General features: G+C 47.2%; 3 protein-coding genes across 5 annotated transcripts in view; 2 read left to right on the top strand and 1 right to left on the bottom strand.

Annotated features, from left to right (window-relative positions):
• The window catches only part of emid1 (EMI domain containing 1), a gene marked incomplete at both ends in the record, with an annotated part of 52,038 nt that extends 51,160 nt beyond the window's left edge, over window positions 1-878 (top strand). Inside the window, 2 exons of the mRNA XM_084456982.1 lie at window positions 289-379; window positions 742-878. Of these exons, the coding sequence (XP_084313108.1) occupies window positions 289-379; window positions 742-878 (228 nt within the window). The remainder of the gene's footprint in view (window positions 1-288; window positions 380-741) is intronic.
• Window positions 879-2,383: 1,505 nt separating this feature from the next.
• Window positions 2,384-4,126, bottom strand: rhbdd3 (rhomboid domain containing 3). Its single transcript, XM_084457317.1, has 5 exons — window positions 3,763-4,126; window positions 3,272-3,655; window positions 3,036-3,162; window positions 2,681-2,944; window positions 2,384-2,566 (listed from the first exon to the last, which is right to left on the bottom strand). Exons 1-5 carry the CDS (start codon window positions 3,923-3,925, stop codon window positions 2,398-2,400), a joined length of 1,107 nt encoding a protein of 368 aa, XP_084313443.1. The 5' UTR covers window positions 3,926-4,126; the 3' UTR covers window positions 2,384-2,397.
• A 1,898-nt stretch (window positions 4,127-6,024) lies between these two features.
• Window positions 6,025-17,823, top strand: ewsr1b (EWS RNA-binding protein 1b). Of its 3 annotated transcripts, none has more exons than XM_084457644.1 (17): window positions 6,025-6,063; window positions 7,259-7,295; window positions 7,407-7,458; window positions 9,653-9,785; window positions 9,973-9,987; window positions 10,777-10,984; window positions 11,282-11,553; window positions 11,740-11,908; window positions 14,107-14,144; window positions 14,792-14,824; window positions 14,905-15,020; window positions 15,154-15,280; window positions 15,409-15,519; window positions 15,644-15,779; window positions 15,873-15,985; window positions 16,728-16,995; window positions 17,426-17,823. In XM_084457644.1, the coding sequence occupies exons 1-17, from the start codon at window positions 6,048-6,050 to the stop codon at window positions 17,460-17,462; spliced, it is 1,881 nt and encodes a 626-aa protein (XP_084313770.1). In that variant the 5' UTR covers window positions 6,025-6,047; the 3' UTR covers window positions 17,463-17,823. The 3 variants fall into 3 exon arrangements, with proteins under 3 accessions (XP_084313770.1, XP_084313769.1, XP_084313771.1); XM_084457643.1 differs by having other exon boundaries at window positions 9,650-9,785; XM_084457645.1 differs by lacking the exon at window positions 9,973-9,987 and having other exon boundaries at window positions 9,650-9,785.
• Window positions 17,824-19,813: the final 1,990 nt, after the last annotated feature.

The raw sequence follows: 19,813 nt of genomic DNA, 5'->3' as shown, positions 1-19,813 counted from the left end.
TGGCTTGTGCTCTTTACCTTGACAGCTGTATCTATCTTCACAGGGGGACGGGATACATCAGATCAGAGAAGCACTGAAGATCTTAGCCGAGAGGGTTTTAATCCTCGAGACTATGATCGGTATTCATGGTGAGTAGGAGGCCTGAGGCAGGGTCAGCTATAGGCAGGGGTCAGACCAGGCTCCAGGGACGGGGGACAGGGCAGCAGGGGTGAACAGTGGCACGCTGCCCCTGGACCTGGTCTAGTGCTGCCCCTCACCCAGTCCCCCCGTGTCGCTGTTCTCTGATAGGACATTAGCTTGCAGATGTTCCAAGACTTGCAGGCAGACCTGGAGCTTCTGGCTCGTAGGGTGACTCTGCTGGAGGCTATCATCTGGCCAGGTAACGCTGGGAACCAACCGTCCTCACCTTCAGCCTCTACTGGCCTTCTAGCCACAGTGGGTCAATGCACAGACTAGCCTAGAGCACAGTGGCTTCTAGGAGATCCATTAGGCAAGATGGTTTGTGGAGTTCACGATCGTTACTTACTGTAGTACAAAATGCTGATATAGCAAGATCGTATAGCTACTGTAGATTGTTTCCGGCACATATCAATGATGTATACGATTAAATAAGTAATGGCAACACGGCATGGATGTTATGTTGAGTATAATATACTGCAGTAATTAAAGTATTTCACATGAGTGTGCGCATACTGTTGGTCGATAGGGTAGCATGGCCCCAACTCTGTCTCTCTTCAACAGAGCCTGATTTAGGGTCTGGGGATGGTCCGTTTGGCACAGATTCCCCTGGCTTCTACAGAGGTAAACGGGCGGGAGTCCCTCCCTATCGACTGGTCTCCCTGCCTCTGTCTACGGACACCAAGGTTCGGGGCAAATAGCCCCCCTGCTTCCCCTGAGGATCACTGGCTGGGCCGAACCTCCCCCTCCCTTAGGTCTCTCCGGCATTCCGCTGGTCCAGACCTCATTTGATACTGCCTCTGGGCCGTACCATCAGATGAAAGGTGGGGGGTAACCTCAGGGAAACTCCATTGATGCTCCGGAGTCTGCCCACCTCCATTGGGAACCGATACCACCCACCTCTCCCTCAAAACACACCTCCCCGTAGACCCAGTGGCTCCTCCTGTGTACCATTCCTGTGGCCACTTCTAGTGCTTCTAAACAAACTGTCCCAGAGGCCCCAGGAAAACAAGTGGTAACATTCACGTAACATAAAAGGAAAACATGTGGAATATCTTTAATGGTGCTCATTCAACTGAAATCAGTTCTGGACGATAAGGGTCATTGGGGGTCAGTAATGGAGTTGTCAAGTGTGAAAGAGAAGAGGATTTGTTTGGACTTTCACACTGTCTGGAATCTCAGAGGTTTACTTATTTAAATATATTGAGCATGTACAGTTTGCAAGATAACAAACCTCTTCTCTCATATTCTTTTTGTTACATTTCTATTATATTGTTTTACTTATGTAGTGCACAGTAAAATGAATACATCACACACACATCTCACTCATGTATACAGTAAAAAGTTTTTATGTTCACCTTTGTGGTAGGTGTTAGATAGATCCCCCTTAAACAAATAATTATTTGTTTTGTTTTATTCATTCTGCAAAAGATGCACCAAATGATGCACAAATTCTCTCATGTTTGTAGACACTTGTTTATTTTGTTCTCAACAAGTGCCTCAATAAAACCCTATATTAAAAAATGATTTTTTCTCAAATCCACACATCAGTCCCACCTGATTAGTCAGTAACAGACCCACTTGTGTTTAGTCCTAAGCTTTGTATTGTAACATAACATCTCCCTCGCTGCAGCTTCACTCCCGAGCACAGACACACCACACATTAGGAGTTGAACCTGTTGATGGAACTTGAATAAACTTCTGTGTATTTTACCACTATTACATTCTTGTTTAGACTGATTTCTCTTACTTTAAAAAAGGAAACGAAAAAAGAAGGCTTGATCATTTGTTTCTTATCATATTAAAATGTTGTGAATTATTTAAAACGTGATCAATAGCAGTACTTTGTTTTATATGCTGATATGTGTAACTTCATATGTATTTTCCATTTTGGGCGTCTTTCAAATGGCTTGCAAATGTGTTATTGTCTTCAGTAGAATGGTTGGTATAATAAATAATGTTTTGTGTTTCTAACAGGCCAGTTGTCTCATTATAGTCCTCCCTCCACACTGATAGATGTCTTGATTGATAGTGACACACACACACAACTCTTCTCAACTTTATACACATAGAACTTTACTCTAGCCCACAGGGTACATTACATCAGCTCAGCAAAACCCAAGCATAAGACAAAGAATACCATGATGCAAAATCACGCATCTGTCCAGGGTTCAGACTCCAGGAGTCCTGGTCGAACTATGAGCTGCTCTGACACAAGTCTCAAGTGCCTCGTGGTTGCAGATGGCCTTTCCCCTTTGAAGTCACCACAGCTTCCTCCCCAACCCGGTCATCGATGAGCAGGGATATGGCGCCATCTAGCTGTTTAGTGGCTGCCAACGCCACTACAGCTTTCTCAGTAGGGAAGCCCATCTTCTCCAGCTGCTGTAACCTGAGAAGAAACATAATATTTTAGCACCATAATAAGAGACTTCCAATTGATGATGTCAAGTCATAATAACCAAGTACAATTTGCTTTTTGGGAACGTATAATTAAACATTTGACCTGATAGAGGATACTGAGGACTTTGGGACCTCCACTTTAGAATGTGTTTCCTCAGGTGTCTCCTGAAGAGAGGCCAGTATCCCCGCCCTCAGCATCTGCTCCTCCAGCAACTGTTCCTCTGGCACTGCAGCAGAACTGTCCAACAACCAGGGGGGCACATGACCCGACCATGGCTGTGGGTTCGAGAGTGGGGGGTCCTCCATGCGGGGTCTGCTAGGAGGGGTCGACTGTCCCATTAGGACAGCCTGGGGGAACGACCCAGATCTGCAATGAAAAGAATCAAAATGCATGCAGTCAGATCTAGAACAAGGCTAGCAGGCGATACGACCGGGCCACTTGTGTGCAACGTTCTCACCTCTGCGGAGCATTATATGATGGAAGCCTGAACCTGGTGGAGGAAGGAATATAGGTCCAAGCAGGGAGGAGGTCAAACCCTCCAACAATCTCTAGGTCCTGCAACATTCCAATGAATGACGGGCGATCTTTAGATAAGGTTAAGCGAGCGTATATCGATGATGGTCAGTGAAAATGAGGACCAAAACGGAAGAATTAAACGAAAATCACATGCCAGAGAGATGGTAGAAAGGATACAGTTGTGCCCGATGCATATAGCACAAAAATTAAGTAGGGCAGGTGTGGTGGGAAGCAACACCAGGCTGAGCAGCAGGAGAAGCCAGGGCAGGAACCAAACAGGTACACATCTCAGCAGCTTCCTCTGGGACACCTGCCGGCACTGGGCTGTAAACAGAGCCAGTTGCACGGCTGAGAAGCCGCATATCCGACTGGCATCACCGCCGCCAACGAAGAGGATAAGGGTGTAGAGAAGGGGCAATAGGACCATGGACAAGAATGACAGGGCAAGAAGAGAGAAAGTGCCCCATCGTCTTTCCTGACATGGTCCAAGCAAGAGTAGGATGACGGCGTTGTAGAGAAGAGAAGACAGCTCCTCGTGACTGAATGCATAGAGGGAGAGATCTGTGTGAGAGAGGAGATTTTGGAAGAAAAAAAAAACAATTGAATATTGTGTAACGTTACAAATTATTCACTTCAAATTTCAGTGGTTCATTTGAGATTATTGTTACCTCGGATCCCTGGGAACTGTCCACCCGGCCCTAAAGTCAAACTGGCTTGAATGCCACAAAGCCACATAAGCACTATTACACTCAATAGACACGTTGAACCAAGGAAGAAACCAGGTCGATTTGATCCAAACCAAAACCACACCGAGAATATACGGTCCAGCATTGTCAGATTAGTCTTCAGTTCTGAGGTTGATGATAACAGAAGTTGCTGGTAGTAGTAGCTCGTTCACATTCAACAACATGCTTTGATTGTTAAATGTATTTATATCCTTTTAAAACCTTACTTCAAACAGAAAATCTTTAGCATAATAGCCAACTTATAAAATGTATAAAGTGGCCAGCGAGCTAGCTAGTTTGCTTGCTTCTGTTAGTGTTGTCGGTTGTCACAGGTTGCCAGAGTGGAAGACCTCACTTCTTCCGGGTCCAGACAGAACGTTCCGGTAGATAGATTGGAGGGTTTCGATATTTGTACAGTTTGGGATGTGTTGATATTTTGCTTTATTTTCATTGTCCTTTATTGTGTATGTATGTTTTCTTTTACTTTATTTGAAACATTTAATGTAATGTCGTGGCAATAATTAAAATTGATATTTGACAGCACATTGGATCTATTTTCAGTTGTGAGAGTCAGAGCCAACAACACACATATTTAGATCATTTACATTTTCCCATATTAAAGAGCTCACTAGCATCTGGGAATTGATTAACAAAAAGTATACACCATGAAGCTGGTTATAACATTGGTCAAACCTGAACCGGAAGCTCTCTGAAAGCGGGTTACGATAAATTACAGGCAACCCCGCGAATCTTTTCTTTTTTTTTCTTTTTTTCTTTCTTTCTTTCTTTCTTTCTTTCTTTCTTTCTTTCTTTCTTTCTTTCTTTCTTTCTTTCTTCTTTCTGATTCAGGTTAGGATTGGGGGGGCGTTGTCTGGTGAGGTGGGGATTGAGAATGGCACCCCGCAGGGGAGTGTGATCAGCCCGGTGCTCTTTAATGTCATGGTGAATGATATGTTCCAGGGGGTGGGGCCAGGGGTGGGATGTTCCCTGTTTGGGGGGGGGGGGTAATGTTGGGTTTGTGATGAGGAAGATGCAGGAGGTTCTGGGGCAGGTGGAGGAGTGGGCAGGGAGGTGGGGGGTTTAGGTTGTCGGTGGAGAAGTCGAAGATGGTGGTGTTTGGGCACAAGCGGAAGGGGGAGGGCTGGGGTTGTCCCTGTATGGGCAGCCACTGGAGAGGGTTAAGGTATTTCGGTTTCTGGGGGTGTAGCCTACTTTAATGAGAGGTGTGAGAAGGTGGTGAATGTGTTGAGGTGCCTTGCGGGGAGTGATTGAGGGGCTGTCAGGGGGACCATGCTTATGGTGTATCAGGCTTTGATCTGGTCTGTCCTGGACTATGGTAGCCTCGCGTATGGGAGTGCGGCGCCGACTACCTTGGCGAGGTTGGATGTGGTGCAGGCAAAGACGCTGAGGATGTGCTGTGGGGCGTTTCGCACAACGCCCATCCCGGCTTTGTTGGTTGAGGTGGGGGAGGCCCCCCCTGAGGTTGCGGAGAGTTAAGCTGGCTCTGCATTATATTGCGAAGGTTGTTGGCCAGGGGCCTGGTCACCCAGGGAAGGTTGTTGGCCAGGGGCCTGGTCACCCAGGGAAGGCATTGGTGGAGGGGTGCTGGGAGTGGGGGAGTAGTAGGAGAGGGAAGTGGAGCTTTGTGAACCGGGTCTGGATGGAGGAGGCGGGGCTTGGCCTGGGTGTGGTGGCGCCGGTGGTGGTCTGGCCATGTGTGCCCCCGTGGCTCTTGCCTACGCCGGAGGTGGACGTCTCCCTGCTGGGGTCGGTGAGGGTGGGGGGAGGGGGTGAGGGCCCGGCTGGGCTGGTGAGGGAAAGGTTGCGGAGTGAGCGGGCGGCGCATTTGCAGATCTTCACAGATGGTTCGGTGGACCCCCGGAGTGGGAAGGCTGGTTTTGCCATCCATATCCCCCAGTTGCGTTTTACCGAGGGCAGGCGGCTGCCTGATGGGCTGTCGGTGTTCACTGCTGAGGTGATGTGTGGGTGTGTCTCTGAGGGTCCTTTTGGGCCATGGGAGTCACCAGTGTGAGATGGGGAGGGCGGTGGCAAGCTTTATGTTCGCTACTGGCCTACATCTTAGGGTGTGAGGGTCTGGGAGGGGTGTAGTACCGTGTCTGGCCAGGGAGAGGCAGCAATACGCCACGTCGGCGTCTAGCCTGCCAGAAACCAAAGAAGAAGAAGAATCGTTTTTTCCTCTCTCACACAGATTAACAGAAGAAACAAAAATGGCGTCTGCTCCGGGTGGGTATCGATTTGCACGATATTTTATTCCTGAATTCGGAAAGAAAATCCACTACTTGCTGACTTTTTAACGTCTCCTTGTTGTAGTTCGAGATATAACTGTACTCGTTTGATTTAATTCCACTAAATTCGGTCATTAGCCTGACAGTTAGCTCGGCTAACATTGCCGCCACAATTGAGTCGAGTGTTACGGCTACTAACGTTAGTGCTACGTTAGCTCATTAGCTACAATGTCGTTTACTGAAAAACACGACTTGTATTGTAGCTAGCTAACGTACGTACAACATTAGAGTGACGCCCTTGACCACTTTATTTATACAAGGACCCGTATTGATGCGAAAAGTTAGCTAGCATGCTAGCAAGCAGGTTAGCAGCAGCCGGCTGGACGAGATGTTTGCTTGCTAGTAGCTAGGTGACGTCAGCTACTGTTTGAAATGCAGCAGCTAGCTAACGAGCCAGACTAGCAATGTGTAGCTAACGAGCCAGACTAGCAATGTGTAGCTAACGAGCCAGACTAGCAATGTGTAGCTAACTAGCCAGACTAGCACTGTGTAGCTAACTAGCCAGACTAGCAATGTGTAGCTAACTAGCCAGACTAGCAATGTGTAGCTAACGAGCCAGACTAGCAATGTGTAGCTAACGTTAGCCAGACTAGCAATGTGTAGCTAACGAGCCAGACTAGCAATGTGTAGCTAACTAGCCAGACTAGCAATGTGTAGCTATCGTTAGCTAGCTAGCTACGTTTTAAAATGCAAGCCGGGTCACACGTGTACCTAGCCGACTAGCTAACTTTGATCAGAGGTTGTTATAAAGCAACTTGGTGGATTGGCAAGGCCGCCTGGTTTTAGTTAGCTAGTTAGCCTTAAGGGAAATGTTTTAATATCTAGATCGAGTTACTATAACGTTACTGATCAATCATCCTTAGACGGCCTTTCAGAAGGAATACCAGGAATGCTGTTATCCTTTGAGGGCTGGTGGGCTTGAACAACATTATTAGCTTGCTATTGTGTTCTGTCTATGGCTTTGCCACAGCAGAGGCTCACAAGTGAATCCTAGACTCCAGGACTGAGGATCCAGGCTGGGGGGAAAATCAGAGTTGTACACATTTTGATCTCTCGAGCTTAGTGTAATTAAAGTTTTTAATTACATTTTTAATGATTTAATTAACTTGATTTGTCTTTCTTCTCCCCTCCAGATTATAGTTCCTACAGCCAAGCCAGTGCCCAGCAGGGGTAAGAGGTTTTATTATAGATTATAGTTTCTCATCAGAGATTCCATAGATAGATTTGGCCAAGATATTAAGCTATTGGGAAATGTGTTCCTAATGCTACGGTTGTCTGCAGGTATGGCTCCTATGCTGCTCAGCCGTCACAGGGCTATGGACAGTCTGCACAGGTAAGTGCTTGCTAAAGAAGGGGCCCATCGTTAAAGGAGTAGTAAAGGGAAAAATCATGTTTAGCCCTGTTTTAAGGTTACTTATGGTCATATACAATGGTTCAGCCCACGGGTGGGCACTGTGAAAAATCATTCAAAAAAACATGTTAAACCCACATCCATTGTATGACCAAAACGGTGGTAGAACAATTATCAGACTTTATCAAAAGTGCTAGTTTTGTCAACGTTTTGATCTGAACCATTGTATATGATAATAAGTAACCTTAAAATAGGGCTAAACATGATTTTTCCCTTTACTACTCCTTTAAGTGAAACATTTTAATATAGGGCCGAAATATAAAATGCTGCTGATTTAAAGTTATGTTGGGTTAGCTAAACTAGCAATCATGGTAAGTTGGGCAAGTGAGCATTTATTTATGTATGACTCCAATTAATTCATGCACGCATGCACACGTTACATATTTTTGTTAACATGAAAAAACATACCTCTACAAACAACATTTCCACTGAATATTCAACAACCTGCCTGTTAGCCCAAAGATTTTCTTCTTGAGCCCAATTCACACCAACCTGACTGGTAGGCCACCTCGGCTTGGTGTAAATACCTCATCAGCTGGTTTGAGCTGAACCAGAGGTCGGACTCACGTTAGGTCGAGCCAACATGTTGAATCTGCGTCAGACGTCGGTCACTAGAGATGGCGAAATGAGGCTTCCTGAAACACCAAGGCTTCTAGGCACATTGTAGGCATGTGCGCAGATAGTAGTTTATCCGTCTATGGCGCAGCTTCTGCTTGTCGTTTAGGAAGTACTAGTCGGCTAAACTAAATGTAATATAAGATTTAAAAAATAAAATAAAGATTTAATTAGTCACCTCACTCACAGTGGCCTACTCAGGCGTAGGGTAGGGTTATTGTCACATTATGTACCTGGTAGGTGGGCAGTAACCCAAAGCGAGCGTGTGAATTGGAGTTTAGTCATGCATGTTCTCATTGTGACCCCTGACCTAGTTACCATGTGTTAATAGGGTTACTAGAGAGAGAGACGTTCCAATCCTTACTACAGTGTTATAGTAGTATAGTTGTGCAGCTATGATCATCATTATTCAAACTAAATCATCACAGAGCATGTGAGCGGAACGGGAGCTTTTTCAGTGGAGCGCAGAGCGTGTTTTCAAAAGGAGCGATCGGCATTCTCTCCCGCTCCAGTTCTGCTCAGATCGGACAGAATGTCAACTCGTTCACTCTGTCGGGATCAAGAATTTAGTCAACTTCTGTGGAATGGGTGGATTCAAATGTCTGGACCCCGTCTAGATCAGACCACAAGTTTGAAGCATACTGATCATTTCTGGCAGTGAAACAAGCACATTCATTTACAGCTGCATGAGGCTCTAGGAGAAATAAACACAGATAATCAGATTTGAGTATTCATCCAAGCCATAATGTTTTATACTGACTGCGAGTCTGTGAATGTGACTGAATTCCATTAGTACGTTTCAACAAATAACCTAATCTGGTTTTATTAACCTACTATATATATATCCTTCTGATCCCTCTCTTGTATGCCATGTGCAAATATTTGTTTCTCTCACTTGCTGAGGGCAGTGGGTGTAGGCCATCTCGCTACACGATTGAAGTTATGGAGTTGGTTATGGGAAAAAATGTCTCCTTAACAGTTATGTTATGAGCCCACTTAGATCATTTTGAAGCCAGACTAGTAGGTTTTCTTCAACTAAGCGGGTAGAATAGGCAGTAGAAGAGCATGCAGCCTTGTTTTATGGCCATGTTTCCAGACTCCCCTACTCCTCCAATAAACTCCTGCAAAACAATCCTGAACACGTCTACTGCACTTCCAACTTGACACAACAACCAACCAACTACTGCAACCTTCAAAGTAAGGTGGGTCTTCCTTATATCGACCGCTCGAATCTCAAACCAAATCGATCACGTGACCAGGGCCTCGTTTGTCGTCGATCACGTGCTTCTCGGAAAATGAAGCGAGTCTACGGGGTTTCAGGAACTCCACTCAACAAACGCAACACCTCAGAACTCCGGTCTCATACGTGACATCACTATCAATCTCACGTGAGCCAATCAGGGTAGTCGGGAGTACTCAGCGGACTGTTAGGTTGCTGTGAATTGGACTTGCGATGGAGCAGTAGAACACTAGTACCCACCGTCCCTTTGTGTTTCAGCAGGGTTATGGCCAACAAGGGTACGGGTCCTATGCCCAGCCAGCAGCAGCTGAGACGGGTTATGCTCAGACGGCAGCTGCTGCCGGAGGCTATGCGCAGCAGCAGTACGGATCCGCCTACGGACAAGCGGCAGCAGGTCAGTGCAAGTGGACATGAACGTATTCTGTGGAGTCGTCCACCAGACGCCTCAAACAGTCGGTCACTCACCACACTTTAAATGTCAGTCTTCTCTGTGTTATTTTTTTGTTATCGTTTTGTCTTGAACTGTGCCGTTTGAGACACTGTTTTTTTCTGAATCTTTTCTCCTGTCACTCTTGGTGCAGCGGGCAGTAAAACAGGTTTGATACACCTTTTCCTTTGCATTGCATCACCATCCATTCATTGCATGTAAATTAGAGATGCACCGATCGATTGGCACGTGACCAGATTCAGACGATCAGTCTCATATATCCAATTCTGTGCTGGTCAAATTTACACACGTGCGCCACAGTGGTTCACATCGAGCACACAGCGGCACAGAGTAACCATACAAACATTTGTTATTGTTTATAGTTATGTTTAGAGTTATTTGTGGGAGTTCTTCAGCGTGAGTTAAGATACAGAGCTGGCAGTTTATAATAGCTCTGTAGCTCTAATAGCGTTCACGGCATGCTAATACTAGCGCAATGCAATCGAACTGGCTAGCCTTCAAAGAGAACTTGATAAAACCCTCCAGAGTGCACCCAAATCAAATATGAGGACAGTCTGTCGGGGGCTCATTTGCGTTTTCCTACCATCATTTTTGAAGTCCAACTATCATTTAACCCATTTGTTTGTTCAGACCCATATGGCTCTTTGTAAATAGGGAGGTGGAGTGATGCGTAACAAGCCAATGTCCAAAATTCCAGGTTAAAAAAAATCTGAATCGTCCGAGAACAGTGCATCTCTCAATATAAATGTGATGATTAAACATGTGACTCTTAACACATGTAGCTTTAAGCTTTATTCATTTGCTCAGTCCAATCTCTTCGCTGTACATTTCTCCTGACCTCTGAAACCAGATACAAATATGCACATCCACTCTGACCTGTGACCTCTCTCACAGCCTAAACGAGCTTCTTCTCCCTTCTGTCCCTCTCTCTCCTCAGCTGGGTATCCGGCCGCCCAGTCCAGCGCCCACGGCTACTCCCAGCCCTCCCAGGGTTACGGCGCCAGCGGGTACGACACCGCCCCCGCTGCTGCCGCCGCCGCCGCCCCGGCCGCCTCCGCGTCGTCCTACGGCTCCCAGCCCGGCTACGCCGCCCAGACGGCCTACCCCGGCTACAGCCAGCAGCCCGCCTCCGCTGCCCCGCAGAGGTAGGCCGCATGGCTGGGGACGTGAATGGGGGGGGGGAACAGTGCGCAAAATGGACGCCGTCACAGTTGTACCGAGAAGACTATGCTTATTAGAACTGTTTATGATCAATGTTATGGTTTTTCGAGTTTAAATAGGCCAAATAGATAAATAATGATCAATGTTATGGTCTTTTGAGTTTAAATTAAGGCTGAATAATAAGTAAATGATGATCAATGTTATGGTCTTTTGAGTTTAAATTAAGGCTGAATAAGTAAATAATGATCAATGTTATCCCGGCCTGTGTCTCTCCGCTTCAGTTATAATGCCGCCAGCCAACCGTCGGGCTACAGCCAGAGCAGCTACTCCCAGCAGGCGGCGTACGGCCAGCAGCAGAGTGCCTACCAGGCCGCGCAGGGGGGCTACAGCCAGCAGCAGGGCAGCTACCAGCAGCCCCCTCCGCAGCAGCAGCAGCAGACCCCTGCCTCGGCCTACCCCCCCCAGGCCTCGGGCTCCTACGGGCAGCCGGCTCCCAGTCAGTACGGCCAGCAGAGCGGACCCCAGAGTGGCTATAGCCAGTCAAGCCACTACAGTAAGCACCAGTCCCGGTTACATTCCTCACACCTACTTTATTTTGACCGGTCGACCCTTCAGCCCAGCCCCCGTCGACCCACACCCTCAACGTGAAGCTAATGGGAAAAGTCTGACCGTCCTTTTATACTCTCGTCGTCACGTGTTGCGTTTCTGAACGGGCTTGTCGTGTTTTGTGTCTCCGTAGACAGTTATCGTCAGGAGGGCCCCGGCGGCGGATCTGGCTACTCTGCTGCCGAGCCCGCGGGGTACCCGGGGGCGGGGGACGGCCGCGGGCCCGGCAGGGATGGCTTTGACAGGGGCGGGATGATGCACGGCGGCAGAGGCCGCGGAGGAATGGGCCGCGGAGCCATGGGGTAAGTGCCTCTCCTCGTCGCTCACCGCTACCTCTCTCCTCGTACAGGCGGGGGGGCCAGGCTGAGCAGGGCTGACGCTGGAAGTTCCACAATAATATTAGTTATTATATTAATATTATCAGGATTTATCCCCCCCCCCCCAAAAGTAAAAACAAAACGGTTAGCATCAACGACTATCTGACCCAAAGATCCGATCGCTGTTCGTCCTAAAGGGGAACTTTACTAGAAGCGCGTTCTCAGCCCTGCTGTCGAATGGCCGAAGGTAAGAAGGGAACGTCTCAAAAGAGCCGTGGGCACGTTAGTGAACAGTGAGCTGGACTTCTAAACCGTTGGCTTGGACCCCTGGTGCTGTACCCCAGCATTTCAGGTAGATTTTCCATAGCACATAATGAGCGCTACTCACAGGGCTTCGGGTATTCACTGGTTCCAGTGATTTGGCGGCGCACGTTTCTTATGCAACCATTGCACTAGGTTGAACATGGTTTAAGTATTTTCATAGGATTTCTATAAGTTACACATTTTTTCTTGAAGGAAAATTCATTTCGGTGTGAATCATATCAAATATGAGGCAGTTTACCGCCACAAGGGGTTTCATTCTAGGAGATAAACGGGTAGTTAAACAGGTAGTTAAACAAACTTGACTTATTGATTGCCTTTGGCAAAGGTTTATTTGTGCTTGTGTTTTTGCTATTTGACGTGAGAGGTGAAACATCTGGGAGTTAAAAACCAAAGTACATTTTTTTCTGGTCTCGTGCATCCAAGCAGATCTAAGGTCGTCATCATTTTACCATTATTTACAAAACCAGTTGTAGTCATACATATCACACCCACTGATGAAGCAGCTTTGCTGAGCACGACAAGTTTTAATCAAGGTGGATTCCACACAAAAATAGGGAGCTCAAGCTTATATAATATAAAACAAACTGATCGATTCAAGAGAAACCAGACTCATATGCTCATGCTCAAAGGTGTTTTGCCCTTGACAAAATCTGTGTTTATTTTCTCCCTGTAAGGGTTGATTAGAGTGAATAACACTGTTCCCCAACAATTTAAGATATGGCATTTGCCACATTACTAAATATTCTCAGATAATGTTTTGAATTTGTCCTGTTTAGAAAGTGGAAAGCAATATCACTAACCTAGTCTGCTGCTTTAAACTATATCTCAGTATAACTCTTTTGATTGTTGTCGAAGTTTATTACGTTAATATTTGATATGGCTTAAGAATGGGCTAGTTTGTGACTCGTGCTTTAACTTTCACACAGGATAATTCATGGGGCAATGTTTTCTTAATGTCATTTTAATGTGATTTGTGGTTTGGATTATAAATGTCATGTTAAGTCACATTCTTTTGAGCACCCTTTTAACATGCTTTGTCACATTTATACGCTACAGGTAACAGTGAGAGCCATGTAAAACCATCTATACTATAAAGTACCCTGTACTCAATACAGAGCCGGCAGCTTAAGCAACAGGAGGGGAACATTAACAGAGATTCGGGTTCTGCCTTTAATCCAAGAGATGAGGATGGTGGTCTCATTCTCAGCCTCATGGGGAAACCTTTCAAACAACTGTTATTTCCTTTACTTTGGTGAACATTGTATCATGGTCAAATTCAGTTAATAGTTATTACAATTGTGTAAATTCAATATCTTTTTTCGAAATGATGTACAGTTCTTTTTTTTTTTTTTTTTTTTAAAGGTGATTGTGATCACCTATTTTCTGTCAAATTTCAGATGCATTGCACTTAAAAGGTTCATGCCATTTAACTCTTAAAACCTTTTGTTTGAAGTCACAAATTTGATTTGTCATCAATGAGTTTGGCCTGAGCCCAGTTTGAGAGTATTAATGCATTGCATCTGAAATCTCAATCTTTTGTAACACGTACAGTACATGGGTTTTCGACCTATGTTCTCCAGTGGTGAAAACCTCAGTTTAGCCATTATCTGCTATTGAACACTTGCCACTTGAGAAGCTGGCTAGTCGGCTTGTAAAGAAATACCACATAGTCACTGTTAATACCCCTGTCCCATGAACTGGATTGCATATTCTGTCTAGACCTTTTTGGGGATGTTAAGTATTGTTAGGCTAGTCAGAACTGTGTTCATCACGCCCCCCACACGAGCCATGCGGCTCGAGGCATGGAAGTTGCTGTTAAAAGGGAAATCGGCTTCATATCTCCATTTATTCCCCCATAGCGTCGCTGGAGACAGAGGTGGCTTCATTAAGCCCGGTGGTAAGTTAACGAGTATTACACTGGCTAGTCCACTCCAGACTTTCAACTTCTAGAGCATGTAAGCTCAGAGTATTCACCCACATAAGCCCTGACATTAGTGTGCAGTGTCATTTGATTTGGGAGCCTAATATCTTGCTGGTTATGAGGGTGAAAGGGGGAGAGTAGGGGGGAGGGTTCAGTTGGGATGTCCCGACATCCGTTTTACAAAGGGATACTTTTGATTCATTTTGGGTTTTATCAGTCACTGCCTTTGGTAACCTTCACAGTAAGGTTTCACAATGACAATTTAATGACAAATGACTGCTGCCAAGAAATGTTGGTTTCTAAAAAAATTATTTTGCATCAATTTCATGGAGTGGAACCCTTGGTATTTTTGGAAATTAGTATGTGGTTTCATGGGGACTTTATCAAAATGGCACATTTTTATACAAAAGGGTCTGAGGTACTGCATTTGCATTATTTATATCACAATCGCTATATCTTCGACTAAGGGAAACATTTTCAGTTTTCTAAAATGTCTTAAAACGCCCACAAGGAGTGTGTCTGGGTCATCACATAACATCTCAGGAGCTCCGAGATGAACTTGAAGGGCACAGACTAAACTTCTCTCTCCCTCTCTCTCGCCCCCCTGGCTCGGACCACTACAGGACCCATGAACAACGGGGCAGAGCGTGACATGGGTGAGTAGACGGATCTCGGCCAAAACTCGGAGCCTCCCTGTGCTCCGGCGCCGTATCAACCTTTCCGTCTTCTGTCCCAGGGCGCCCTGAGGAGCAAGATGACTCCGAGAACAGCACCATCTACATCACAGGGCTGACTGAGGCCGCCACGCTGGAGACCATGGCAGAGTTTTTCAAGCCCTGTGGACCGATAAGGGTGAGGACAGCCCTGTTCTAGTCTTGAGATGAACGGGGTTCGGGTTCGGATTTGCACTCGACGGGCAAACCTTGCAAGTCTTGTAGCCGCGTCCTAGTTTGACCTGATAATAACGACTTCTATCGTTCTCCAGATGAACCGTAGGCTGGGTCAGCCTGCCATCAACATCTATTCAGACAAGGATACAGGGAAGCCTAAGGGAGATGCTACCCTGTCATATGAGGAGCCCTTCATGGCCAAAGCAGCTCTGGATTTCGATGGTATGCCTCATTATTATTCACCCCGGCCTGCACTAGTCTGTGTTGGACTAATCACGTCTTGCACTGTGAGATCACTAATTCTCCTAACTTGTCTTGTTTTCTCTCCGATACCGTTTTTCCATTCCCAGGTAAGGAGTTCCAGGGAAGGAGACTGAAGGTGTCCATGGCCCGCCGTAAGCCCCAGGGAGGGATGAGAGGGGGCATGGGCATGCGCGATGGCATGATGATGGGTCGCGGAGGTAAGCACACAGACATCAACTCTGAGGCCGGCTCCTTCATTTAAAACTACAGTATTGGGCTGTTCGACGGATAGTGAGATATTTAGACCAGCCTGTGTGTGTGTGTGTGCGTGTGTGTCGTCAGGCATGATGGGTCGTGGAGGAGAGCGTGGAGGCTTTGTCCCACGAGGAGGTGGCATGGGCCGTGGCATGGGCCGTGGTGGACCCCCAGGAGGCGGGAACATGCAGCAGAGAGCCGGGGACTGGGAGTGCCCGAACCCGTACGTACCACTCTGCACAGTTAAATCAGCCCGTTGTTCCGTTTAGGTTTTTGTATTAATTGTAATCGTTTGCTGAACCGTCTTTCACTCCAGGGGCTGTGGCAACCAGAACTTTGCCTGGAGGATGGAGTGTAACCAGTGCAAAGCTCCCAAACCCGAGGGCATTGGTGGGGGTGGCGGCGGCGGCCCTCCCTTCTCCCCCCCAGGTACGACTCTTAGTCACACTGCCAAACCACTACAAGGAGCCAGGCTTTCAACTACAGTACAAGGAACTAGAGTAATTGTGTACTTCGGATGGGCGAGGGTCCACTTACTTTCCCTGGGCCTCTAGAGTTTATCACAATTTCTTTGACTCGTCTCCAGTCTGACTTGGGACGCCTTGACCGATCAGGCACATTGTGTTCTTAGTAGGACACCAACCTCAGCCAGTCAGGGTCAGTCAGAAACGGGGGACGATCCACTGATTGGTCGGCGTCTCCGTCGCCGGCAGTTCGCTGGAAGATCCCGCGTACAGTCTTCCATCGCCCTTTGTTTGACTTTGACTTTAAGCCAGTCGGAGAACAACTTCCACCTCCGTTCAATTAGTTGAATTATAATAATTATTTACTTTACTAACAAGCATGCAGACGTCTTGTCTAGACGAGCTGGTTGCCGTCGCTTTGGTGTATTCTGGGCTTTAGAGCCCACTTTAGGAAACATGAAACCATCCACATGCAGCGGCTTAATTGAAAGCGCTGGCATAGCATGAGCCTGCCTGCCCGCCTGGGGAATACCACTTCTAACGGGCTTGTCTTTCCTTCCTGTCAAGTGCTCCTTGATGAGAAATTCAAAGTGTTATTCATGTAGGGTTTTCCCTGCATACCAGCAACAATATAAGTTATGGGGCTGCAGTCTGAATAGCAAACATTGATGTCTCATGCTGTGCCTGTCTCGGATATTTCCCTCCAGGCGGTGATCGTGGCAGGGGTGGTATGGGCATGCGCGGGGGCAGAGGCATGGACCGCGGTGGGCCGGGGGGACCAGGCGGGCCCGGGGGCCCTGGAGGTTTCCGCGGCGGATGGGGCGGCGACCGTGGCGGTGACCGCGGCGGCTTCAGGGGCCGCGGTGGGATGGACAGAGGGGGGTTCCGCGGGGCCAGTCGAGGAGGACCACCCATGGACCCGATGGGCGGCAGGGGCAGGAGAGGGATGGGACCCCCAGGCAAGATGGATATGAGGTAAGGGATACGCTTGGTATACAGCTGCTATCATATCTTATGGCGTCGTATGTACTGTGCCTTCACTGTTAATGGGTCTTTTGATCCCGTGATCACACACCCAGCATGTGGTGTTGATCAATTAATTTTCAAAGAATGCTTTGTGTGGCACCTGAAGAAGGCCACGCTGGCGGCAACGTTGTGCTTTATGAAATCACTTTGGGAGCTTTTGGAACAGTGTGCAGACCTTTCTTCTTCCTTCAGTCTGAAGAATGCTTTGTAACCTTCAAATAGCCCAGTGCACTACCCCCTGGACCAGTACAGCAACATCAACCCCTCATTCTCAGACCTAGCTCATCCTTTCCTTGTCCTCTCTCTCTCTCTCTCTCTCTCTCTCTCTCTCTCTCTCTCTCTCTCTCTCTCTCTCTCTCTCTCTCTCTCTCTCTCTCAGGGACCATCGCCAGGAACGCAGAGACCGGCCCTACTGAAAAACATGCAATTTGCTATTTTGAATTTTCCATTTGGTGCGGGTCAGGATTTGATTTTTAAAAATACATTTTTAATTTATGATTCCATATTTATAAATGGTATTAGTACTGCTTTGGGATAACTTGTTGCAGTTTCATTCAATTCATAGCTCCATGTTTTTAGTTACTCTTTGTTTTGTTACCCTTGGTTCAGTTATATTTTGACTTGTGCAAGTGCTTTTGCATTTCTTATATGTACAGAATGGTTTAGGACAGTCTATTGTAAAATGTGACACTTTTTTTTCCTTTTTTTAAATTGTAATCGCTTCCTCTTTCCCACAACTGTGTAATGAACAATTTTGAAAATAAAACTTCCACTCTGAAGTAATACATTGAATTATGTGTGATGAATTGTGATGAACGTTATCGCTCCAGTGTGTCGCTCCAGCTCTACAACCACGTTACTGAGTTGTCCACAAGGTGGTGCTATTCAGCATGCAGTGTCATGGCTGAGCCCCACGATGATGGTTCTGTTTGGCCCCTCCACTCTCTTGGATGTCAGCTGTTATCAGAGTATGTAATTTGAGGACTCCCCTGAGCAGAATGTAATCTTATTATCCTTATTCAAAATGTTTTGGCGCTTTGGCCTTGGAGTTTGGAACCCTGCATGTCATTGTGATTAAACACGTGTGTCAGGCATTCACTCCAGATTTATGACATCTGTACAACAGATGGCCATGGCTTTTCTATAGCCTGAGCTCATCACACTATATATTTGAATGTTAAGGTTTAAATACACCTGCTGGATTGTCTTATCCAGTTTGTCTAAAGTCTTGACTGCAGGGTGCCATCATTACATTGTTCAGTTAGGAATGGACAGCAGTGAAATCTGTAGGTCTATTCATGTCGGAGTCAAGCTGTTCATCAGTCACTAGCCGTTGCGTAGTTCTCAGTGGGGGCCGTAAAGTGAGCTTTACATCCCCCACACAGTCGTCAGGGCTGCGATCAGGCTGAGGAAACATCACAAAGTGTGTGTCGCACAGAAAAGCTGATTCATCCCTGCCAGAAAATGATCTCATCCACCACCCGTCTTTTTTTCTTTTTTTTTTCTTCAAATCAAAACAAGGCCCCCCTTTTGGCCATAGGCCCACATTCTGAAATTCAAACAATCGCATACAGAACACATGCAAGGCCAGGCAACTGCACAGTTGCCGGAGAGTTCTTATGATGCATCTTTATGAACTGTAGTATGGAGGAACAAAATTCAACTATATTTTTCTGCCTTTTTGTGAAGTGCCCTGTGATTCCTCAAAGGTGTATTGGTTTGTACAGTAAGCATTTATAAACCTAGCTGGACATAATGAACATTGAAGCTCTATATATTTTGAGATGGGGGCTTCTGCCATATCTCCCCCAGCCGGGTGCCCTGTACGATCCTCTGACCAAGCGCAGACTTCTCCGTGGACCTGGAGGTGAGGCGGCGGCGGCGGAGCGTGAGGGCAGGAGGCTTGACCTCAGAGACGGGGAGACCGACAGGGATCCGGGCAGCCATGGAGGCTTTCTGAGAGCGGAAGCCATACTCTGAGACTAGCTTGTGGAGGCACTCCCTCCAGTTACCGTCATGTAGAGAGGAGGACCCTTGCTGCTGGCTGATGAGGGGTCCCAGGCTCGGGTCCCTGGGCTGGTCCTGCAGGGCCTCGCTCCTGGGCCCAGGCGTGACAGTGGAGCCGGTGGGGGCTACAGTGAGCTTTCGGGACCTTCTGTAGATGTACATCAGAAAGTCATCACACACCGGTGCCTCCTGTTTATCATCCTCCACCACGCTCCTCTGCCTGGCCAGCAGCTTGAACGGCCTGGACTGGACACGCCGTCGGGGTGCACTGACGGCCCTGGGGAACACAGGGGGGAGGGGGGAGGGTTTTGGGTGCTCTTGAACGGGTTCGTCTACTTTTATGAGTAGAACTTTGCTCCTCTCCTTGATGTCCGGAAACCTGGTCCGGTCCAGAGCTCTGCTCCTCTCCTTGATGTCCGGAAACCTGGTCCGGTCCAGAGCTCTGCTCCTCTCCTTCATGTCCAGAACTATGCTCTTCTCCTTCAGGTCCAGAACTCTGCTCCTCTCTACGCCCAGAACTCTCCTCTTCATCTCCACAGGATGGGACTCCTCCTTCACAGGTTCCCGTCTGGTACTGACCGGCAGTTCTGGCTCTCCTTGATCTATAACCGGTATAACTTCACCGGACTCCTGAATAATGGCCATGTCTGCTTTTATAACTTCACCGGACTCCTGAATAATGGCCATGTCTGCTTTTTTAATCGTCTTTGGCCTTGGCTTCCTAACCAACATAATGTCCAAGTCTTCAGTCAGCTGTTTC

Source organism: Borostomias antarcticus (assembly GCF_949987555.1).
Source record: "Borostomias antarcticus genome assembly, chromosome: 23".
NCBI classification, from domain to species: domain Eukaryota; kingdom Metazoa; phylum Chordata; class Actinopteri; order Stomiiformes; family Stomiidae; genus Borostomias; species Borostomias antarcticus.
This window is presented reverse-complemented; position numbering and strand designations above follow the sequence as displayed.